The sequence below is a fragment of the Vipera ursinii genome (genome assembly GCF_947247035.1).
Source record: "Vipera ursinii genome assembly, chromosome: 1".
NCBI lineage: Eukaryota > Metazoa > Chordata > Lepidosauria > Squamata > Viperidae > Vipera > Vipera ursinii.
The window spans coordinates 355132922-355157848 of NC_139512.1; the positions used below are offsets into that span (position 1 = coordinate 355132922).

Here is a 24927-nt window from a genome sequence, read left to right on the forward strand (position 1 = left end):
TGAAAGTCGGCCGGGTGACGTTGGGCCAATCACCAGGAGACGGTGAGTTCTAGTCCCGCCTTAGGTATGAAAGCTGGCCGGGTGACGTTGGGCCAATGACCAGAAGACAGTGAGTTCTAGTCCCGCCTTAGGCATGAAAGTCGGCCCAGTGACGTTGGGCCAATCACCAGGAGACAGTGAGTTCTAGTCCCGCCTTAGGCATGAAAGTCGGCCCAGTGACGTTGGGCCAATCACCAGGAGACGGTGAGTTCTAGTCCTGCCTTAGGCATGAAAGCCAGCTGAGGGACTGTGGGTCAGTCACTCTCTCCTCAGCACAAACCACCTCACTAGCTTGTTGTGGGAAAATAGAAGGAAGGTGCCTTGGATATTTTTGCTGTCTTGAGTTATTTGTAAAGATAATAAAGGTAGGATATAAACAAACAAGTAAAATAAAATAAAACAAGAGCTCCACAATCTCATAGGATCACATAGATCTTAAAGCATATCGGCTGGGGAATCCTGGGACTTGAAGCCCACCCATCTTAAAGCAGGCTGTGTTGACCCGAGGCACGGCACAGAGGCAACACAGTCAGCTGACGGTTCAAACTGCTCCTTTATTTCTCTGACTTTTCCCCAAATATTCCTACGTCTCTGGCAAGTCCCAGAGCAAAGTGGCCACACCCACACCCACACAAACACACACACACCTTCAGCAGACTCTGGCTGCAAGCAGTGCACCACAAGGCTGTGAGCACAACGGCTGCCAAAACAAGAAATGCAGCAGAATAAGGGCCTAAAAATCAATTAGTCCAGTTCTGGCTGGATTTTTAAGACATTTATACAGCTGCCCTCCTTCTGATCATCTCTGCCAGCCAGTCAAAGCCTCGCCTCTTTTTTATTTTAATCTTATTTTATTTTAATATTTACTTACTCACTTACAACATTTATGTAGCCTTCTACATAAGGCAGACCAGACAGGAAACGTACCAGGTGAGTTCACTTTATTTTATTGTAAGGCTGCAATCACAGAATCTTGCAAGTCCAAAAATAAAAAATCACCCAGTCTTATTTTACATTCTGAGTAGTTATGGAGGATCCCTCTCTGAGGTTCTTTCTCTGGCCTGTTATACAACTGAGGACTTTGCAGCCTCTTATCTAATCATTTCATATGCATTTCCTTTTAAATGTCTTTCTCCCATATCCAGGGGTAGGCAACCTCGGCTCTTTTATGACTTGTGGTCTTCAACTCCCAGAATTCCTCAGCCAGCCATGCTGAGGAGAAATGGAGAGGTTTCCAAGCAGAGCCATGCTGGCTCAGGAATTCTGGGAGTTGAAGTCCACAAGTCATGAAGGGGCCATAGTTCCCCCATGCTGGCTCAGGGATTCTGGGAATTGAAGTCCCCAAGTCATAAAAGGGCCATAATTTCCCCCATGTTTGCTGAGGAATTCTGGGATTTGAAGTCCGCAAGTCATGAAGGGGCCAAAGTTCTCCCATGCTGGCTGAGGAATTCTGGGAGTTGAAATCCACAAGTCATGAAGGGACCATAGTTCCCCCATGCTGGCTCAGGAATTCTGGGAGTTGAAGTCCAGAAGTCATGAAGGGACCATATTTAAACCCTTTCTGAAGTTCCGAAGATTCTTCTCGATAAAAGTCCCACAACACCGCCAACTCCGGTAAATCTGGCCCACTGGCAATTTGGCATCGGGCACCAAATCAAGCGGGCAGTCATAAGACTGATGCGGGGCCAACCGATCCGCCTCCTTTTCACCGAACACGGCATAGTCCACCAACTCTGCAAGTAGGCCCAGATCCACATGTGTAGCCACACCCCATGCGCAGGCGTGCAGGTAATGGGTGGCCCACTTCTCGCCAGGGAAACCACACTTCCCCGGAAAACCAGGTGATCTGCAGATCATCAGCCCATAACCACTCCAGCCCCAGCACCACCGGGAAGCGGGTCACTGCGGCAACATAAAACAGGGCTTCTTCCAAATGCGGCCCAATGCATATGTGAAGGGGTGTGGTGGTGGCAACGGCAGGGCCCAAACGAAGGGGCTGCCCGTCAATCGTCTCTACCAAGACTGGCGGTGACACCTGCTGCTGGGGGATGGACCAGTGCACGGCAACGGCCGAGTCCATGAAATTGGCCGTGACCCCCGAGTCCACCAGGGCCTGGATCTCCACCGCTATCTGACCAGGCATGAACACGCTGCTAGCACAAAGTGCTTCACAAGAGTCGGCAGTAGTGGTGGCGGCTGGCCTGTTGCCAAGTGAGCCCGACCTATGGAGCCCTCTAGGCCGGGCCATGCCCGTTTCCCGCCGCTGCTTTGGGTACCTTAGCAGGACACCTGGCCACCATATGGCCTTGACCACCGCAATACATGCAAAGGCCTTCACGCCGGCGGCGATCCTTTTCGGCCCGGCTCAGGTGAGGCCGTGCAGCCCCCAACTGTATCGGCTTGTCTGGAGGCGGTACCAATGGCGACACCGTCTTGATTGGTGCGGGTGAGGCCTCTGTCCATCGCACCCGTCGCTGCTCTCTCAGCCGCCGGTTTGCCACCTGGGCCCTAACAGGGTCTTCAAACATGGCCCTTAGCTCACGGCAAAACTCGGCATAATTGTCCAGCAGCGGGCTGGGTTGGGTCAGCAGGGGTGTCACCCAACGCGCCGCTAACCCCGACAGCAGGCTGTACAGAAACCCCACCTTATCCCGGTCAGTGGGGAAGTCCTCAGGCCGAAGGCTCATGTAAAGCTGGCACTGCCCAAAAAAGGCTGGAAATTGGGCCTGCGAGCCATCAAATTTATCCGGCACTGCTACCGGGCATTTGCGGCGTGGCCGGGTTGCTTGCAACTGCGCAACCTGCGCAGTCAGGAGGGCCACCTGCTGGGCTAACTGATCGTTCTCCGCACGGAGCTGATCCATGGTCCCCCAACGTGGTACGGGAACAAAATGTGATGAGCTGGGGCACGGCACAGAGGCAACACCGTCAGCTGACAGTTCAAACTGCTCCTTGATTGCTCCAACTGTTCCCCAAACGCTCCTACGTCTCTGGCAAGTCCCAGAGCAAAGCAGCGACACAAACACAAACACACACCCCTTCAGCAGCCTCTGGCTGCAAGTAGCGCACCACGAGCTGCGAGCGCAATGGCTGCCAAATCTCAAACTCCAGCAGGGCAAGGGCCTAAAGCAATGAGTCCAGGAAGCAAAGGAACAAGGCAATTAATCCAAGAAGCAAACGAGAAAGCTAGAAGTCCAGGAAACGTCCGTGGGCAGCAGCACACAACCCTCCACGGATTCAGCGTTTGTTCCCCACAGCATTTCCTTAAGTCTCAGTCCTCAGGTGTGCCTTGTGGAGAGGGGCAGTGTGTGTGTGTGTGTGTGTGTGTGTGTGTGTGTGTGTGGTTGGTGGGTGGGGTAGGGGGGTTCCTTGCTCATCGTCTGAGCTGTCGCTCATGTTCACTGCTTAGCCCCTCTTGGTCACCCTGCCCGTTCCTCCCTGCTACAAACCGTCCCAATCCTGAAAGGTCCTGGCCTGCCTCGGCCTGCTCCTCCCCCTATTCCTGCGAAGCCAAGTCAATGAAGCCTCCCCTGTTGGCTCCAGTTCCGGTTCATCTTCCTCTGCATATTCAGGCTCTGACAGCGACATGACACAGGCTGGCTGGGGAATTCTGGGAATTGAAGTCCACCCATCTTAAAGCAGGCTGGCTGGGGAATTCTGGGAGCGGAAGTTCACCCCTCTTAAAGCAGGCTGGCTGGGGAATTCTGGGAGCGGACGTCCACCCATCTTAAAGCATGCTGGCTGGGGAATTCTGGGAGTGGAAATCGACCCATCTTAAAGCATGCTGGCTGGGGAATTCTGGGAGTGGAAGTCCACCCACCTTAAAGCAGGCTGGCTGGGGGATTCTGGGAGTGGAAGTCCACCCATCTTCAAGCAGGCTGGCTGGGGAATTCTGGGAGTGGAAGTCCACCCATCTTAAAGCATGCTGGCTGGGGAATTCTGGGAGTGGAAGTCCATCCACCTTAAAGTATGCTGGCTGGGGGATTCTGGGAGTGGAAGTCCACCCCTCTTAAAGCAGGCTGGCTGGGGAATTCTGGGAGTGGAAGTCCACCCCTCTTAAAGCAGGCTGGCTGGGGGATTCTGGGAGTGGAAGTCCACCCATCTTCAAGCATGCTGGCTGGGGAATTCTGGGAGTGGAACTCCATCCACCTTAAAGTATGCTGGCTGGGGGATTCTGGGAGTGGAAGTCCACCCCTCTTAAAGCAGGCTGGCTGGGGAATACTGGGAGTGGAAGTCCACCCACCTTAAAGCAGGCTGGCTGGGGGATTCTGGGAGTGGAAGTCCACCGATCTTCAAGCAGGCTGGCTGGGGAATTCTGGGAGTGGAAGTCCAGCCATCTTAAAGCAGGCTGGCTGGGGAATTCTGGGTGTGGAAACCCACCCATTTTAAAGCAGGCTGGCTAGAGCAGCGTTTCCCAACCTTAGGAACTTGAAGATGTGTGGACTTCAACTCCCAGAATTCCCCAGCCAGCTGGCTGGGGAATTCTGGGAGTTGAAGTCCACGCATCTTCAAGTTCCTAAGGTTGGAAAACGCTGGGCTAGAGGATTCTGGGAGTGGAAGTCCAGCCATCTTAAAGCAGGCTGGCTAGAGGATTCTGGGAGTGGAAGTCCACCCATCTTAAAGCAGGCTGGCTGGGGGATTCTGGGAGTGGAAGTCCAGACATCTTAAAGCAGGCTGGCTAGAGGATTCTGGGAGTGGAAGTCCAGCCATCTTAAAGCAGACTGGCTGGAGGATTCTGGGAGTGGAAGTCCACCCATCTTAAAGCAGGCTGGCTGGGGGATTCTGGGAGTGGAAGTCCACCCATCTTCAAGCAAGCTGGCTAGAGGATTCTGGGAGTGGAAGTCCACCCATCTTAAAGCAGGCTGGCTGGGGAATTCTAGGAATTGAAGTCCACCCATCTTGAAACCTGAATGGCTGGGGAATTCTGGGAGTGGAAGTCCACCCCTCTTAAAGCAGGCTGGCTGGAGGATTCTGGGAGTGGAAGTCCACCCATCTTAAAGCACGCTAGCTGGGGAATTCTGGGAGTGGAAGTCTACCCATCTTAAAGCATGCTGGCTGGGGAATTCTGGGAGCGGAAGTCCACCCCTCTTAAAGCAGGCTGGCTGGGGAATTCTGGGAGTGGAAGTCCACCCACCTTAAAGCAGGCTGGCTTGGGAATTCTGAGAGTGGAAATCAACCCATCTTAAAGCATGCTGGCTAGAGGATTCTGGGAGTGGATGCCCACCCATCTTAAAGCAGGCTGGCTGGGGAATTCTGGGAGTGGAAACCCACCCATCTTAAAGCAGGCTGGCTAGAGGATTCTGGGAGTGGAAGTCCACCCCTCTTAAAGCAGGCTGGCTGGGGAATTCTGGGAGTGGAAGTCCACCCATCTTAAAGCAGGCTGGCTAGAGGATTCTGGGAGTGGAAGTCCATGTGTCTTAAAGTTGCCAAGTGTAAGAAGTCCTGACCTAATTGGAGCATAAATGGTGTTGGGTGGACTTAAGAAGGCTTGGAGTGTGTGATTGCAATAGAATCAGAGGCAATGAGAATTGATGTGCTCCACCAGAAAACAGCATTGTGGGGCGCCCCAAGTTCCCATCCACAGCCACCCCTGATTCAACCTGAGAGTCCAGATTTACCGATAAAGTCGTTGGATTTTCCAATGTCATAATCCCAGACGGTTACTTCCAAGGTCTTTTTGGCCAAATCTCCATGCTTTATCTCATAGCAAAATTCCTGTAAAAGAGAAATTCAGAAGGGAGGGAAATTACTCAATCCATAATTAAATCGCAGGCCTATTATAGCAGAGATGAACAAGTCTTGGTTTTTTTTATACGACAAAGCGAGCCGTCGTCATTCACAATTAGAATACAGAATAACAGAGTTGGAAGGGACCTTGGAGGTCTTCTAGTCCAGCCCCCTGCTCAACCCCTATACCACTTCAGACAAGGATAGAAGCAACCTAGAACTAAGGAGAAACTTCCTGACAGTTAGAACAATTAACCGGTGGAACAATCTGCCTCCAGAAGTGGTGAATGCTCCAACACTGGAGGTTTTTAAGAAAAGACTGGACAGCCATTTGCCTGAAATGGTATAGGGTTTCCTGCCTGAGCAGGGGGTTGGACTAGATGACCTCCAAGGTCCCTTCCAACTTTATATATTATTATTATTATTATTATTATTAATTATTATTATTATTATTATTATTATTATTATTATTATTATAAATGCCCCTCCAGTCTCTTCTTAAATGATGGAGCACCCACAACTTCTTTTCCACTGATTAGTTATTGTCTGGAAATCATTGCATTTCTTTTAGGGTAAAGCAAGGGCTAAGAAATATAGACAGTCCTCAACATATAACGGTTTGTTTAGTGACTGTTTTGAAGTTACAATGGCACCGGAAAAAAGTGAGATGCTCGATTTTTCACATTCGGGGTGGGGATTATGGGGAAACGTGTCACGTACCAGCCGTTTACAGAAGCCTTTCTCAAACTTTACCATTTTAAGAGTGGACTTCAACTCCCAGAATTCCCCAGCCAACAAGATGGCTGGGCAATTCTGGGAATTGAAGTCCACCCGTCTTAAGATATTGCCAAGATATTTGATGCTCTGTTCTGGTCATCATTTCAGACATTTCAGGCTTGCAGAGATATTTAGAGATATTAAAGAGATATTTGCAGCTCCATCCTGGTTAATCTTTCAGAAACATCCATCCCAAAGTTCTCCTTTTGACACAGAAAATATCCCCTGCAGGCATACCTCATTAAATTCAGGGTTGAGGGTTTTCTTCTTAACGGCGGTCTTATGCTTAGATTTCTTGTCCTCGTCCGGTTTCAAGTAGCTGCAAAGAAAAAAACATCCAGTTCTGTTACCGGGGCCGTAAATCAGGTTTCAGATAATAACAGAATAACACAGTTGAAAGGGACCTTGGAGGTCATCTAGTCCAACCCCCCCGCCCAAGCAGGAGACTACACCATTTCAGACAGATGGTTGTCCAACCTCTTCTTAAAAACCTCCAGTGTTGGAAAACCTCTGGAGGCAAGTCGTTCCACTGGTTAATTTCTAACCATCAGGAAATTCCTCCTTAGCTCCTGGTTGGTTTTTTCCTTGACTAGTTTCCACCCCTTGCTTCTTATCCTGCCTTCAGGTGCTTCGTAACACAGGCAGTCCTCGACTTACGACCACTGTTGATTCCCAAAGTTTATGTGGCTAAGTGGGAGAAATTTGTTACATGAGTTTTGCCCCATTTTATGACTTTTGTTATTATTATTATTTATTAAATTGGTCCTATTATTTATTAAAATGGTCGTAAGTCACTCAAGCGGCTTTCAGCTCCAATTAAAAGCTTAAAATTCCTTTCTTTACTGGAGGGATCGTTGTCTGTGGATCCAAAAGAACCAGTTGCTTGGGCACCTGATCACTGCCCTGACCCTAGGCCAGGGGTAGGCCACCTTGGCTCTTTTATGACTTGTGGACTTCAACTCCCAGAATTCCTGAGCCAGCATGGCTCCGCATAGAAACCTCTCCCTTTCTCCTCAGCATGGCTGGCTCAGGAATTCTGGGAGTTGAAGTCCACGAGTCATAAAAGAGCCAAGGTTGCCTACCACTGTGAGGAGGACATCAGTGGCCTGCAGAGAAACTGGCCTGCCCTTTGCTGGACGTGTTCAAGAGGGGTTGGACAGAGAGGGAGTTTAGTCTAGTGGTTAAGGCATCAGGCTGGAAACCGGGAGAAGGTGAGTTCTAGTCCTGCCTTAGGCAGGAGGGATGGCTGAGTGATTTTTGGCCGATCACCAGGAGACAGTGAGTTCTAAGGCATCAGGCTGGAAACCGGGAGAAGGTGAGTTCTAGTCCTGCCTTAGGCATAAGGGTTGGCTGAGTGATTTTGCACCAATGAAGAGGAGACGCTGAATTCTAGTCCTGCCTTAGATGTGAAAGCCTGCTGCGTGACTTTGGGCCAATCCATCTCACAGAGTTGTTGTTGGAAAAATAGTAAAAAAGAGGATTAAGTATGTTCTCTGCCTTGAGCTGTGGGCGCCCCGGAACTACGGAACCAGTTACCAGTTGAGCTCCGGACGGCGCCCAATCTTCGCTCCTTTCGCCGCGACCTAAAAACATACTTGTTCGAACAAGCCGGCCTGGCCTGAGGGGGGATTGGGGGGTTTTTACTGTCATTTTACTGGGATTTTTATTATGTATTAATTGTTTTTTAATGGGCATGTATTTAATTACTTTTTAACTTTTGTAATTCTGTGTTTTTATTCTTGCCCTTCGGTATAGAAATATTAATAAATTAAATTAAATTAAATTAAATTAAATTAAATTAAATCAATAAATAGATAGACAGATGATAGATAGATAGATGATTGATAGATGACAGATAGATAGATGATGGATGATAGCTAGCTAGCTAGCTAGCTTGATAGATAGATGATAGATAGATAGATAGATAGATAGATAGATAGATAGATAGATAGATAGATAGATAGATAAAGGTAAAGGTTCCCCCGCACATGCATGCTAGTTGTTTCCGACTCTAGGGGCCGGTGCTTATCTCCGTTTGAAAGCCGAAGAGCCAGTGCTTGTCCGAGGACATCTCCATGGTCATGTGGCCGGCATGACTAGACGCCAAAGGCGCACGGAACGCTGTTACCTTCCCACCGTAGTGGTCCCTATTTTTCTACTTGCATTTTTACGTGCTTTCAAACTGCTAGGTTGGCAGAAGCTGGGACGAGTAACAGGTGCTCACTCTGCTACGCGGCACTCGGGATTCGACCTGCCAAACTGCCGACCTTCTGATCGACAAGCTCAGCGTCCTAACCCACTGAGCCACCACGTCCCTTTTGAGATAGATAGATAGATAGATAGATGATAGATAGATAGATAGATAGATAGATAGATAGATAGATAGATAGATAGATAGATAGATAAAAAATCTGGGACGCTTATATTAGATGAGGGGTCCCCAACCGGTGGGCTGCGGCCCGGTTGTGGGCCATAGGCTGCTGGCCACCGGTCTGCAGGACAGGCTGGTCAGTATGTGCATGTGTGTGTGCACCCCCCCACACGCTAACATAGCAGCCATGGGGCGCAAAAACAGGACACCATGCCGCGTGGTGCAAAAATGGGCTACCGCCGCACCACAGGGCACAAAAACAGGACACCACACTGCCGTGCTGTGTGGAAACAGGCCAATGCCACACCTCAGGGCGCAAAAATGGGATGCCGCCGCACCTTGGTTCTTGAACACGGGCTGACACCATGCCTCGGGGCGCAGAAACAAGGCGCTGTGCACAAGAACGGGGCAGGGCTAGCGAGTATCAAGCAAGAGCTAGTACCCCCATTTGCGTCATGCGCATGCTTGTGGCCCTGGGTGCACACCTACGCATAAAATGCTTCCCCCTTCCTTTCCCTCTGGTCCACCAACCAAGAAAGGTTGGTGACCTCTGGACTAGATGACCTCGAGGGACACACACACCCCCACTCTAGGATTTAACCAAATCCCATTTTCTTTCTTGCAATGTAAAACTGCAACCTTTAATTGAGGCACCAGAATACAGCAATTATTTTCTCTGGAGTTTTTAATTAAACAGAAGGCGCACACTGCTTTATGGCTGCTTTGGCATTTAATCCTGTAGGTCTCGGTGGCTGTTTTATCGTCTTGCGGCTTTATTACCATATTTATTTATCTCTTTTCCTTTGTAGTTCCCACTTGTGTGTGCGTGTGGACCTACGTGTGTATTTAAAAATTATGATCTTGTGGATTGCCTTGTAAATCTACCCGGTGCGCTGTAAAGCTTGGAGATTAAACGTTTTATGGAATAAATCAGCCTTGCCTGGCGCGAAGAGCAGAGCTGAGGAGAAAAATTAAATGCTTGGATTTTACCCAAGAGAGTAAGGTTAGGAAGTCCTCAGGATGACAAATACACCTAACACAGGTAATCCTCGACTTATGACCAGAATTGAGCCCAACATTTATGTTCCTAAGCGAGACATTGGTTAAGTGAGTTTGGCTCCATTTTATAACCTTTCTTGCACAGTTAAGTGAATCACTGCAGTTGTTAAGTGAGTCACACGGTCATTAAGTGAATCTGGCTTTCCAATTGACTTTGCTTGTCAGAAGGTCGCAAAAGGGGATCACGTGACCTCCCCCCGGACACTGCAACCATCAGAAATATGAGTCAGTTGCCAAGAATTTTGATCACATGATCTTGGGGGATGTTGCAACGGTCATAAGTGTGAAAAAAAGAACATAAGTCCCTTTTTTTACTGCCGTTGTAACTTCGAACGGTCATTAAATTGTAAGTTGAGGACTATGGTCATTAAGTTGTAAGTCAAGGACTACCTATACTCCTTCCTCCTCCTATTCTCCCCTAACAACAACCAGGTGAGGTGGGCTGGGCTGAATGAGATGGATTAATATATGTGTAGATGGACCAACTCTCAGAATTCCTCAGCTGGCATGTGGACTTCAACTCCCAGAATTCCTCAGGCACGATATGTACTCCCAGAATTCCTCAGCCAGTATGTGGACTTCAACTCCCAGCATTCCTCAGCCACCATGTAAACTTTAACTCCCAGAATTCCTCAAGTCATCATGTGGACTTCAACTCCCAGAATTCCTCAGCCAGCATGTGGACTTCAACTCCCAGAATTCCTCAGCCAGCATGGGGACTTCAACTCCCAGAATTCCTCAGGCACGATATGTACTCCCAGAATTCCTCAGCCAGTATGTGGACTTCAACTCCCAGCATTCCTCAGCCACCATGTAAACTTTAACTCCCAGAATTCCTCAAGTCATCATGTAAACTTTAACTTCCAGAATTCCTCAGCCAGCATGGGGACTTCAACTCCCAGAATTCCTCAGCCAGCATGTGGACTTCAACTCCCAGAATCCCTCGGCCAGCATGGCTGGCGGAGGAATTCTGGGAGTCGAAGTCCACACATTTTGAAGTGGCCATGTTTGGGGACCCTCGTGCTCTAGACTGTACTCACGTTTTCACATAGGGATCGGAGTAACCGTTGGCATCCATGGCAGCCAAGTGGGCACAACGGACGATGCCGACCAGCAGGCCCTGTTTTTGAGAACTGTATTTCAAGGAAACAAGGATCCGGCCACGTTCCTCCAGCGACTTGTCTTCCATTTTGTCCATCTGTGAACAGAGAAGGAAACAAAATGGCTCAGGCCCAAATTTCTGCCTGGAAACCCAACATCCAAGAAGAGAGGATCTCCCAAGAACAAAATATGATACAAAAAAGATGTTGAAAGAGGGCAAAGAGCAACAAAGAAAATATTAGAGGCCTGGAGGCTAAAATGTACGAAGAACGGTTGTGGGAACTGGGCCTGTCTAATCTAGCGAAAAGAAAAACTAGGGGTGACATGATAGCAGTGTTCCATTATTTGAGGGGCTGCCACAAAGAAGATGGGGCTGGCTAATTCTCCAAAGCACAAGAAATAAATAGTTACAGGTAGACCTCGACTTATAACTGTTTCATTTAGTGACCGTTCAAAGTTACAACAGCACTGCAAAAAGTCACTTATGACCCTTTTCCCCACTTGTGACCGTTGCAGCATCCCCACGATCACGTGATCAAAATTCAGACGCTTGGCCGCTGACGCACATTTATGACCGCTGCAGTGTCCCGGGGTCATGTGATCCCCTTTTGTGACCGTCTGACGAGCAAAGTCAAGGGGGAAATCTGGATTCACTTAACAACCGTCTGACTAACTTGACAGCTGCAGTGATTCACCTAACGGCTGTGGCAAGAAAGGTCGTAAAATGGGGCAGAACTCATTTAACAACTGTCTCGCTTAGCAACATAAAGTTGGGGCTCAATTGTGGTCAAACGTTGAGGACTACCTGCATTAAAACCATTCAATATTAATACAGATAAAATTACTTATGGGGAAAAAATGCCTGCATTTTTTTAAAGAAGTAAAAAATAAAAAAAAGACTGGGCAACCATTTGTCTGAAATGATATGGGGTTTCCTGCCTGAGCAGGGGGTTGGACTAGATGACCTCCAAGGTCCCTTCAAACTCTATTGTTACTATTATTATTAAATAATGAGAAAACTGATGAAATTTTCACAAATATTTTCAATATCCGGAAATAATTTTGATTTCATGGAGCCTTAACAAAGTGTTTTGGGGGACCCCCAAGGATCCTTAGATCAAACTTTAGGAAATATTGCTCTAGATCTAGGGGATCCTGCACTAAGCAAGAGGTTGGACTGGATGACCTCTAGCGTCGCATCCAACTCTTATGGCTCTCTCTGAGCTAAGATATTTGGCCCGACCTATCTTAGGTTTATCGTCCCAGGAAAAACCCTTTTTTCCCACCCCACAGAAGCCAGGATCTTTCTCCCCACTCTCCCCAGCCACTTGTGAGGGGTCTTCCCTCCCCACCTCAGGAGTGTGCCTGACAGATTTAATCTGCTTGCTGGAATAATACAACACACTCATCCCTGGCAAGGTGAAGTCGAGACTAAAGGCAACTGAAATCAGAGCTGAACACATGTTTAAAGGGATGTCGGATTCAATTAGGATCCGGTTTGCGAGTGCTCACACTGAACTGGATGTAATGGTTTGTGGGAATGACCTTGGGAGACCCGGCAAGGAGGCAGGAGGCACAGATGCTGCCTACAAAACAGTCAGAGAATGGAGTGGAATGGAACGGAACGGAACGGAACAGAACAGAATAGAATGGAATGGAATGGAATAGAAGAATGAAAGAATAGAATAGAATAGAATAGAATAGAATAGAATAGAATAGAATAGAATAGAATAGAATAGAATAGAATAGAATAGAATAGAATAGAATAGAATAGAATAGAAGAATAGAATAGAATAGAATAGAATAGAATAGAATAGAATAGAATAGAATAGAATAGAATAAAATAGAATAGAATAGAATAGAATAGAATAGAACGTAGTGGAGTGGAATAGAATAGAACAATGAAAGAATAGAATAGAGTAGAGTAGAACAGAACAGAACAGAACAGAACAGAACGGAATAGAACAATGAAAGAATAGAATAGAATAGAATAGAATAGAATAGAATAGAATAGAATAGAATAGAATAGAATAGAATAGAATAGAATAGAATGGAATGGAGTGGAGTGGAGTGGAGTGGAGTGGAGTGGAGTGGAGTGGAGTGGAACAATGAAAGAACAGAATAGAGTAGAGTGGAGTGGAGTGGAGTGGAGTGGAATAGAGCTGGAAGGGATCTTGGAGGTCTTTTAGTCCAGCCCCCTGCTTAAGCAGGAGAACCTATACCGTCTCAGACAGCTGAATGTCTAGTTGGTTGGTTGTAAATTGAGGACTACTTGGATTAGGAGTCTGTCTAGATTTAGTTGGGATATCCTCCCTTTTCTGGGGTCAGTTCTTCGAGACAGACCAGATTAGAAAACCAAGGTGATAAATTCTAATATAGATAGTCCTTGCTTACCAATCGTCCATTCAGTCACCATTCCCAAGTCAAGAGAGTGCTGAAATAGGAGACGTATAACCATATAACCTGGAAGTTACGTCCGTCCTAGCACCACCATGTGATGTGGTCACAATCTGGGGACTTGGCAAATGGCTCACATTTACAACCGCTGCAGTTTTCCGCTGTCCCATGATTGCCATTTGTGACCATCGCTGCTGGCTTCCGGCAAGCAAAGTCAATGGGCAACCCAGCGGGAAATCGCTTAACTACCCATGATGAATCATTTAATAACCTCAGCAGAAGTGATGTAAGTAAATCCGGCATGGTTGTGTGACATTTCTCTTTATGACTGCCTTACCTGCTGGTACTAATTGTGGTCAGTAAGTGAGGACTATCTGTACTATTTTTATTATAGGGTCAGAGTAACAGAATCTTGCAAAAAGCACCTCCTGCTCCCTGCCTTTATGTTCAAGAGAAGTAAAGGTAAAGGTTCCCCCGCACATGCGCGCTAGTCGTTTCCGACTCTAGGGGCTGGTGCTCATCTCCGTTTCAAAGCCGAAGAGCCAGCGCTTGTCCGAGGACGTCTCCGTGGTCATGTGGCCGGCATGACTAGACGCCAAAGGCGCACAGAGCGCTGTTACCTTCCCACCGTAGTGGTCCCTATTTTTCTACTTGCATTTTTACGTGCTTTCAAACTGCTAGGTTGGCAGAAGCTGGGACGAGTAACAGGCGCTCACTCTGTTACGCGGCACTCGGGATTCAACCCGCCAAACTGCCGACCTTCTGATCAACAAGCTCAGCGTCCTAACCCACTGAGTCACACCGCGTCCCCTCAAGAGAATTAGGGAGGGTTAAATATGAGATGCTTTCTCAAATTACATTTCTGCTCTGTGTTGTGATTCCTCGCCAGCCAGCGGATCTGGCAGCTGAGTCTGAGGCCTCTGATGATGATGATGAGGAGGAGGGGCCTGGAGTGACATTAGAGTCAGAGGAAGGCTCCAAGGAGCTCCAAGACTTACAATCAGATGAGGAGCCTGGCCCCTCTGCTCGCGCTCAGGCTGAGACACAGCTGTGCTGGGAGCCTGAGTTGGACAGCGACGAAGCACAGCTGGGACAAATCCAGGATGCACAAAAGCGCCAGCAAGAGAAGCGAGCAGGACAGAGGAATGCAATGGGGCGGCTCCAAAGGCAAAGGAGAAGGCATTAGGAAACCACGCCTTGGCTGAATTATAAAAGGGAAGGGGTGGGATGTGCTGGTTGCCGAAGGCAGTCGTTCGTGTTGAGGATGCAGTTTCTGTGAACCGTGTTTGTTTGCCTTGGACACCGACTCAGGTCTGTGAGAATAAAAGGGGTTGGTTTTTCTTGCGGTTCCTGCCTGTTTCTTCGAAGAGGGGTTTCTCCTTGTGAGCATAACAAGGACTCCCGTAGGCTGGGACAGAACACTCTGGACTCAAATTTTGTTTTTCTGATCATAGTCCTGCAGTCATTCTTCCTGTTCCTTCAGGTCAAGGGTCCCCAACCCCCGGGTGCATGGATTGGTACCGGGCCGCGGCATGCCAGCAAACGGTCCACACAAAGAAGCAAAGCCCCATCCGTGGGATGCAGGCAGCACACAAAAACCATGCACTCTCCAGTCCGTGGAAAAACCTCTCTCCACGGAACCGGGGGTCCCTGGTGCCCAAAAGGTTGGGCTCCTCTGCTCCAGGTTATTCCCACAGACCATTACATCTGGGTCCTGTACAGCCAACAATCTCGGCAGATCTTCTGCAGGTCCCACCATTAGCAAGCGGGCTAATGCCCACTCTTATCTCCTTTCTAGGCTGAGCTACTGTAACACACTCTCCCCGGGGCAGCCCTTGAAGGCCATTGCAAAAACTACAACTGATCTGGCTCCCCTCCCCCCATTGACTCTGTTTGTCAGAAGGTCCCAAAAAGGGGATGACAGGAGCCCGGGATACTGCAACCGTCATAAATGTGAGTCCAAATTTTGATCATGAGACCGTAGGGTTGCTGCAAACGGTCGTTAAGTGTGAAAAAGAGTCATAAGTCACTTTTTTTGAGTGTTGTTGTCGCTTCAAATGGCCATTAAACAAACTGCGGTTAAGTCGAGAGCGACCTGTAAGGCAAAAAAAAAAAAATCAGGATTCTGGTTTTACCCCTTTTCCCACTGAGAGATTTTATTCAGAAGAAAAAGTCCTTTTTTTTCTCTGATTTTACTTTATTCTCCAGAAAAGGGGGGAAGGCACGGCCGTCAATTTTTTTTTTTAAAGCGAGAGTAATTAGTAGCTCGGCTGGAAAGCAGGATTCTGGACCTCGGTGAGAAAGCAAGTCAGAAGTCACAACCAGTTGAATTTCAGCCTGTTGAGGATAGACTTCGGAGGGGAGGGACCGTCCAGGTGCTTTGCGGATGCAATTGGGGTTTCGTAAAAAGTCTCCTGCTTTCAATATGAATTTGGAAAAAGGGGTGGGGGTGGGTGGGAGCAGAAGAGGATCAAGGCAGGGAGACCCTCATCCTTCCGGCCGAAGATGAGAGAAAAAGCAATCTCCTTAACGCTTCAGTCCCACGGAGAGAGTTTCCCTCCGTCTCTGCCTCCCACAGGGATTTCATTTTCTCCTGCAATTGCTCATCAAGAACTTTTGAGCCGTTTCCACGATTTCATGGTGTATCGTTTCATTTCATCTTCCTTCCTTCCTTCCTTCCTTCCTTCCTTCCTTCCTTTCGTTCCAACTACCTCCACCTCTTGTTTTCTCTTTCTCTCCTTCCTTCCTTCCTTCCTCCCTTCCCTCCCTCCTTCTCCTTTCTCCCTCCCTCCCTCCTTCCCTTCCACTTTCCTTCTTTCTCTTTCCTATCCTACCTTGTCTCCTTTTATTTCTCTTTCTTTCCTTCTTTCCTTCCTTCCTTTTTTCTCTTTTCCTCCCTTTCTCCCTCCCTTTTCCTTTCCTCACCCCCTTCTCTTTCTTTCCTTCCTTACTTCCTTCCTTTTTCTCTTTTCCTCCCTCTCTCCTTCCCTCCTTTTCCTTCCTTCCTTCTTCACTCCCCCTTAATAATAATAATAATAATATATAAAGTTGGAAGGGACCTTGGAGGTCATCTAGTCCAACCCCCTGCTCCCTTTTCCTTTTCTCACTCCCCCTTCTCTTTCTTTCTTTCCTTCCTTCCTTTTTCTCTTTTCCTCCCTTTCTCCCTCTCTTCTTTTCCTTTCTCTCCTTCATTCCCTTCCTTCCTTTTTTCTCTTTTCCTCCCTTCCTCCCTCCCTCCTTTTCCTTTCTCTCCTTCCTTCCTCACTCCCCCCTTTTCCTTCCTCCCTCCCTCCCTCCCTCCCTCCCTCCCTCCCTTCCGCCCGCCTTCCTTCCTTCCTTCCTTCCTTCCTTCCTTCCTTCCTTCCTTCCTCCCTTCTTCCATTTGGGACTAGCGTTTCTCAACCTTAGAAACCTGAAGCAGCGTGGACCATCTCCCACAATTCCCAAGCCAGCAAGGTATGGAGATTCTGGGGATCTAAATCCAGACAGGATGGAAGGTGTACAAACACCGAGTTCAATGTTGCAGGGCCCAAAATGGCTGGAAAACCTGGTCAGCAGCAGATCTGCACAAATCTCGAGAGAGCAAGTGGAGAACTGCTAGAAGGAAGGAAAGCCTACTTACACGGCAGTATCTGAGGGAGTCTGCAGAGGGACGAGGGTCAAAAAAGTCAAGATGGCAATGGGGGCTGGACAAATGAAATCCTGGCATTTATTTATTTATTTATTTATTTATTTATTTATTTATTTATTTATTTATTTATTTAATTTATATATGAGGTTGCACATGTGCCAGGACTTCCAGTAAGGCCTGGAATTGGTCAGAAAACAGGGAATGCAACAATAAATGTCTTTTTTTCACCCCTACTTTCCCAGGACTCAGCTATGTTTTCCGTAATTTGAATTTTTTTGTTTTTGTTTCCCCCCAACACTCCCCCCTCCCCACACTGACCGGATTGGTTATTTTTGACTAATTTTGACTGTTGGTGTTTATTAACTCGCTACAGATAGTCCTCGACTTAACGCCCACAATGGGGATTATTATTAATATTTTATTTATTTATTAAATTTTTATACCGCCCTTCTCCCGAAGGACTCAGGGCGGTGTACAGGGCAATAAATATAAAAATGAAATGCAAAAGTTAAAAAACAATTAAATATTATGCCCGAATATAAAACAGTAATTAAAAGACATATTAAAACCCCAACCCTAACCCATCAAACCAGGTCAGATTGCTCGAATAAATAAGTTTTTAGATTAGAATTTGTATTGCTACGCAAGGCAGTTAAGTCAAGTCATGCCTGATTTTGTGACTTTCTTTGCTACGGTTATTAAGCGAATCATGTAGTCATTAAGCGAATCTGGCATCCCCCTTGGACTTTCCCTGTTGGAAGCTGCCTGGGAAAGGTTGCCAGTGGGGATCACATGAGCCCGGGATGCTGCGACCCTTGTGAATACATGCTGGTTGCCAAGTGCCTGAATTTTGATCACATGATCACTTGACCACATGTGGGGATGCTGCAACGGTCGTAAGTACAAGCTTATAAGTCTCTTTTTTCAGTGCTGTTGAAACTTGGAATGGTCACTAAATGAATGGCTGTAAATTGAGGACTACCTGTATAGCAATAGGCTTTTTTTCAAATTAGAATACAGAATATAGAATAACAGAGTTGGACGGGACCTTGGAGGTCATCTAGTCCAACCCCCTGCTCAGGCAGGAAACCCTACGCCATTTCAGACAAATGGCTGTCCAATCTCTTCTTAAAAACTTCCAGTGTTGGAGCATTCACAACTTCTGGAGGCAAGGAGTTCCACTGGTTAATTGTTCTGTCAGAAATACAGAATACAGAATAACAAGAGTTGGACGGGACCTTGGAGGTCATCTAGTCCAACCCCCTGCTCAGGCAGGAAACCCTACGCCATTTCAGACAAATGGCTGTCCAATCTCTTCTTAAAAACTTCCAGTGTTGGAGCATTCACAACATCTGGAGGCAAGGTTTTCCACTTTTCACTGTCACTCACCGGCAGCTGCTTCTCCAGGCAAATGTTGAATTTCTTAGTCTGGTTGGGCTTCAGTTTCTTGAGAGGGATCCTCGTTTCGCCAATAAACTCGTTGTGGCGGAATTTGTCTTCGTCGCAAACCGAGATTCTGAAAGGCACCAAAGAGGAGACGGGAAGATGGATGAATAAGGGATATAATTGGGCAGCACAAAGGGTTAGTAATAGCGTCAATTCAGCCTAACCTCTTCCTAACTCAGCAGTAGCAATGGCTTAACCTGGATGGTTAGCAGGCAGGGATGTGAAATGATTTGAGCTGTGAAATCAAGGGAAGGGTGAGCAGGGGGTTGGACTAGATGACCTCCGAGGCACCTTCCAGTTCTGCTATTCCGAAATTAACACTTTAACCTTTTACAACTTCTCTGGTAAGTCTTGTCTAAGCCATTGTCGCTTGCTGGGTGTCGTGGCGTGTAGTCTAGACTCTGAGGAGGACAGAGTTCTTTTTCAAGAAGCAAAGAGACAACGCATAGGTAGACCTCGACTTACGACCGCAACTGAGCCCCAAATTTCTGTTGCTAAGCGAGTCACATGGTTGTGAAGTGAATCTGGGTTCCCCCATTGACTTTGCTGGTCAGAAAGGAATCGCGTCTCCCTGGGGCATTGCAACCGTCATCACTATGAACCAGTTGCCCAGCGTCTGAATTTGGATTACGCGACTGCAACAGTCATAAAGTGTGAAAAAACAGTCAAAGGTCACCTTTTTCAGTGCAGTTGTAACTTACGATCGCTAAACAAGTGGCTGTAAGTCCAGGAAAAGCCTGTATTACTAAATTACTACAGGATCTTTCTCTGCTCATGAGTGAAAAACTGCTGAAAACGTCCCTTTGCGGTCGCCAATGTGATGTGTTTGTCATTTTTGTGTGTGTGTGTGTGTGAGAGAGAGAGAGAGAGAGAGAATCTCCCCTGTGCACACTGTCTCGCTCGCCAGTGCATGTGGAAATAATGCTTCAAATAGGGGCCGTATCAAAACGTATCTTAATTACAGCCTCCCAACGCAGCTATTGTTTTTCCCCAATGAGCCACAACTGGAGAAGAGAAAACTCAGCATAATTAGGGATGATTAAATGTGACATCCTGTTCAGTAGGTGTGGGGAGGGGGAAGGCCTTGCCTTGGAAGGGAGTGCAGAATCTGCAGACTGGCCATCTGGTTTTTGAAGAATGGAATGGAACAGAACAGAACAGAACAGATACAGGAAGAAGAACGGAATGGAACAGAACGGAACGGAACAGAACAGAACAGAAAATAGTTGGAAGGGAGCTTGGAGGTCATCTAGTCCAACCCCCTGCTCAAGCAGGAGACCCCCCTATCATTTCAGACAAGTGGTTGTGCAGTCTCTTCTTGAAAACCTCCAGTGTTGGAGCACCCACAACTTCTTGAGGCAAGGTGTTCCACTGATTAATTGTTCTAACTCTCAGGAAATTCCTCCTTAGTTCTAGGTTGCTTCTCCCTTTGGTTAGTTTCCACCCGTTGCTTCTTGTCTGGCCTGCAAACAACCAATAGGAGAAGGTAGTAGGAAAGATGAGAAAGATGATAATAATAATAGTCCTAATACATGGATAAATATCCATGCAGAGCAACAATAGAGCAACAAAGAGGATTGGGGGTACTGGAGGCTAAAACATATAAAGAACGGTTGCTGGAATTGGGGATGTCTAGTTTAATAAAGAAAAGGATTAGGGGGTGACATGATAGGAGTCTTCCAGTATCTCAGGGGCTGCCCCAAAGAAGAGGGAGTCAAGCTCTTCTCCAAAGCCCCTGAGGGCAGGACAAGAAGCAACGGATGGAAACTAATCAAGGAGAGAAGCAACCTGGAACTAAGGAGAAACTTCCTGACAGTGAGAACAACTAACCAGTGGAACAACCTGCCTCCAGAAGTGGTGAATGCTCCAACACTGGAAGTTTTTAAGAAGAGACTGGACAGCCATTTGTCTGAAATGGTATAGGGTTTCCTGCCTGAGCAGGGGGTTGGACTAGATGACCTCCAAGGTCCCTTCCAACTCTATTATTATTATTATTATTATTATTATTATTATTATTATTATTATTATTATCCTTAAATATAAGAATTAGGTGTTTAGTGGAGGGATGGCATGGGGGGAGGGCAATTCTCTGTGTCTAGGTATTTTGGTATGCAATGCCCTGTAACGGATGCCGTGAGAGGAAGAGTTGAAAGAGTTTGCATTCCTTAGACACAGAATTTGGTTTGTGGGGAACAGAGAAACTAGTTTGCAGAGCTTGAGCTGGCTAAATAGCTTTCTTGCCTGGAAAAATAGCAGAATGCAGATTAAGAATTCTCTTTAGCAGTGTTTTTAACCTTCCCAACTTTAAGACGGGTGGAGTTTAAGTCCCAGAATTCCCCAGCCAGCATGATTTAAGGTGGGTGGACTTCCACTCCCAGAATTCCCCAGCCAGCATGCTTTAAGATGGGTGGACTTCAACTCCCAGAATTCCCCAACCAGCATGCTTTAAGATGCTCTGCTTTGAGCCAGGGTTGGGCTTGATGACCTCAAGGTACCCTCCAATTCAATGCAGTTATCCACCTGAACCTCCTCCAGCTTTGTTATTCAGCCACAGTGTCTCAGAAAACAAGCTATTTATCATCCTGACTCTAAGGCAGGGGTCTTCAAACTTGGCCCTTTTATGACTTGTGGACTTCAACTCCCAGAATTCCTCAGTCAGCGTGCCTAGCTGAGGAATTCTGGGAGTTGAAGTCCACAAGTCATAAAAGGGCCAAGTTCGAAGACCCCTGATACAGGTAGTCCTCAGTTTACGACCACAATGGAGTCCCTTTGAGTTTCTGTTGCTAAGCAAGACACCTGTTGAGTGAATTTTGCCGCCCTTTACGACCTCGCTTGCCACAGTTGTTAAGTGAATCACTGCAGCTGCTTCTTACCACGCTTCTTAACGAATCTGCTTCCCCATTAACTTTGGTTGTCTGCAAAAAAGAGATAATGTAAAAGTAATCCTAGACTTACGCAATGGAGCCCCAAATTTCCACTGTTCAGTGAGACTTTTGTTGAGTTTTGCCCCATTTTAGGACTTCTGGCCTCTGTTGTTAACCGGATCGCTGCAGTTCAGTCAGTAACCTGGTTGTTAAGTGAATCTGGCTTCCCTATTGGCTTTGCTTGTCGGAGGGTCACAAAAGGGGACCTTGCAACTGTTATAAGTACATGCCAGTTGCCAAGCATTCAAATTTTGATCACGTGACCCCATGGATGCTGCAGCGGTCCTAAGCATGAAAACGGTCATTTTCAGTGCTGTCGTAACTTCAAACCGTCACTAAATGAACAGCTGTAAGTGCAGCAAATACACATGACTATCTCATCCTGGGATCATCTTTATGCAACATTTATGCTCCTGGAAACCCAACTTTCCAATAGAAATCTCCCTAAAGGACTTAAATCCAACAGACATACAGTAGGTATCCAATCCTGCAAAACTTCCTTCCTACAGCCCAACACACCCACAGCCTAGTAGAAAAGAATAACAAGGCTGGGAGGGACCTTGGAGGTCATCTAGTCCAACCCCCTGCTCAGGCAGGAAACCCAATACCATTTCGGGCAAATGGCTATCCAGCCTCTTCTTAAAAACCTGCAGTGATGGTGCACCCACAACTTCTGGTGGCAAGTTGTTCCACTGGTTAATTGTTCTAACTGTCTGCCTTCCTCTAAAAAGCAGGTTTGAGGCTGATCCTGTGAGGCCACCAGAAATCTCCAGGCCCCATCAGATGCAAAAAATAAAAATAAAAATCATATATTGGTCCCATAGGTGGAGAAGACTGGTTAGGAGCAGTCTACCTTAGGGGACTCTGCCACTTGATTTCAGTTAAGACCCGAAATTCCCTCAAAGACTGACAGAACATTGCAATGAAGGGAAACAGCCATTAATTCCTAATGAGAGGGGTGGAAAGCTGCCATGATTTTTAAAGACCCAATTTCCCTCAAGGACTAGTGTTTTTTTTTAATCCCTTTTTTGAGGAAAATTTGAATTTATGGATCTTTTTTTAAAGAAAAAAAAGTTGGGTGGGTGTCTCTGGGCTAATCACTAGGAGGTGAGTTCTAGTCCTGCCATAGGCATGAAAGCCAATTGGGTGACTTTGAGTCTATCACCAGGAGACTGTGAGTTGTAGTTCTGCCTTAGACATGAAAGCTGACTGGGTGACTTTGGGTAGACACCAGGAGATGGTGAGTTCTAGTCCCACTTTAGATGAGAGAGCCCGCTGGATGATTGCGGGCCACTCACCGGGAGACAGTGAGTTCTAATCCTGCCTTACGCAGGAAAACTGGCTGGTTGACTTTGGACTAATCACCAGGAGACTGTGAGTTCTAATCCTACCCCAGGTATGAAAGCCGACTTGGTGACTTTGGGCCAATCCATCTCTCTCAGCCCAACTCACCTCACTGGGGTGGTTGTTGTAGCAAAAATGAAAGGAAGGAATATTATGCGTGTTTTCAACCTTTACGTATAAAGTAATAAAGGCAATTTTTTTAAAAAAAAATCTAATAAATAAAACCTTGGGATCGCTTGGTGGTCCCTTATCCATATCCTTGTTCCCTTTCAGTGAAGACAGAAGCGGAGAAACCCTGTTGAAACCACTTTGGGGGGTTGAGAATCTGAATTTTGCTGCTACTTCGGGGAAAGCTCGGGGTTCACCGGGGTGGTGTAGGTTGATTTAAATCTACCCAACCTCCAGCCGTGACAAAAACTGAAACGAGAGTCCAATGTTGGCTTAGCACTACCCGCCTTCAGGGACAATACGGAGGAGTGAATTCCACTGACGTTGATGACAAGAATGCCTGAATGGATGCCTAGAGAATAGCGCTACCCGTGTTTTATTTCCTCCACCACCACTTCTATTCAAAAAAATAAAATAAAAATCAGGATATTTTTATCTGAAGGGGGGAAAAAAGCGTTAATAACAAGATATCAGAGGGTGAGAAGGCTGTCAGCTTTCAAACCCTGATGCTATTCTGAGAGAATCTTCTCTCCCTCAACTCTCTTCATATCAAATTGACTTTTTAATATTCCACCCCCCCTCAGCTCCTTGGAGCTACTTCAAAATCCCATTAGTCTCTTGTTTTTTCACAGATGCTTTGAGAAGATTTGGTTACTGTTGGATTTTTATTTTTTATTTTTGGGGGGGAAAAATGCGGAGTATTGAAGAAGTGAAAAATAAGCAGAACTATAAAAAGCCTTCGTTTTGCCCAAAGCTGTGTGTGTGTGTGGACGTGCAGGCTGAGGAGACTGTAAATTCTGGGCACAATGACAGTCGTAACTCGAGGACTAACTCCCTACAGGTAGTCCTCGACGTACGACCACAATGGACCCCGACGTTTCTGTGGGTTCAGCGAGACGGGGGCTAAGTGAAATTCGCCCCCTTATACAAACTGTCTTGCCACCGTTGTTAGATGAATCGCTGCAGTTAAGTCAGGTACACGGTCGTTAAGCGAATCCGGCTTCCCCACTGACTTTTCTTGTCAGAAGGATGCCAAAGGGGATCACCTGACTGACCCCGGGACACTGCAACCGTCATAAATGTCAGTCAGTGGCCAAGCCTCTGAATTTTGATTACATGATCGTGGGGATGCTGTAACGGTCGTAAGTGTGAACAACGGTCAGAAATCGCTTTTTTCAGTGCCGTTGTAACTTCGAATAGTCACTAAACAAGCTGTCGAGGACTACCTACATACATTTCCAATTTAGCCTGTAATTTTCCAAGGTGGCCTTGAAAAAAGGGAAAGGATTTTTTTTTTGCCCCCACCTTAGGAGTGAAATTTCTCCCCTTTCCAAGTATATGCAATCCTCGTCTTACAACCATTCATTTAGTGACGTTTGAAGTTACAAGGGAACTGAAAAAAAAGCAACTTATGACCGTTTTTCACACTTACGACCGTTACAGCATCCCCACGTTCATGCGAACAAAATTCAGGCGCTTGGCAACTGACTCATATTTACGACGGTCGCAGCGTCCCGGGGTCACGCGATCCCCTTTTGCGACCTTCCGACAAGCGAAGTCAACGGGGAAAGCCGGATTCGCTTAACGACCGTGTCCCCGACTTAACAACTGCAGAGATTCACTTAACAACAGCGGCAAAAGGAAGGTCGTAAACTGGGGCAAAACTCACTCAACGACCGTCTTGCCGAGCCTCGGAAACTTTGGGGCTCAATTGCGGTCGTAAGTCGAGGACCGCCTGTCAAAGAGGAAAACCTTTAACCCCTTTTTTAAAACAGGATTGTACGTGTGTGTGTATTTGTGTGCATGTGTGTGTGTGTGTGTGTTTGTTTGTGAGTAAATCTCCCCCGGAGCGCAAACACGGGTTTGAATTTTGGAGTTAACGAGATTGTCATTTGTTTCATAACAGGCTGAGGAATCAGGTAGGCGGACAAGGAAGGGTAATA

The 24927-nt window shown here is 47.0% G+C and overlaps 1 protein-coding gene across 1 annotated transcript in view; it reads right to left on the minus strand.

The window, feature by feature from the left end:
* Positions 1-24927, minus strand: part of DOC2B (double C2 domain beta) — a gene marked incomplete at both ends in the record, with an annotated part of 141985 nt that overhangs the window by 449 nt on the left and 116609 nt on the right. The window contains 4 exons of the mRNA XM_083379832.1: positions 5658-5754; positions 6781-6862; positions 11014-11171; positions 18492-18618. Of these exons, the coding sequence (XP_083235958.1) occupies positions 5658-5754; positions 6781-6862; positions 11014-11171; positions 18492-18618 (464 nt within the window). The remainder of the gene's footprint in view (positions 1-5657; positions 5755-6780; positions 6863-11013; positions 11172-18491; positions 18619-24927) is intronic.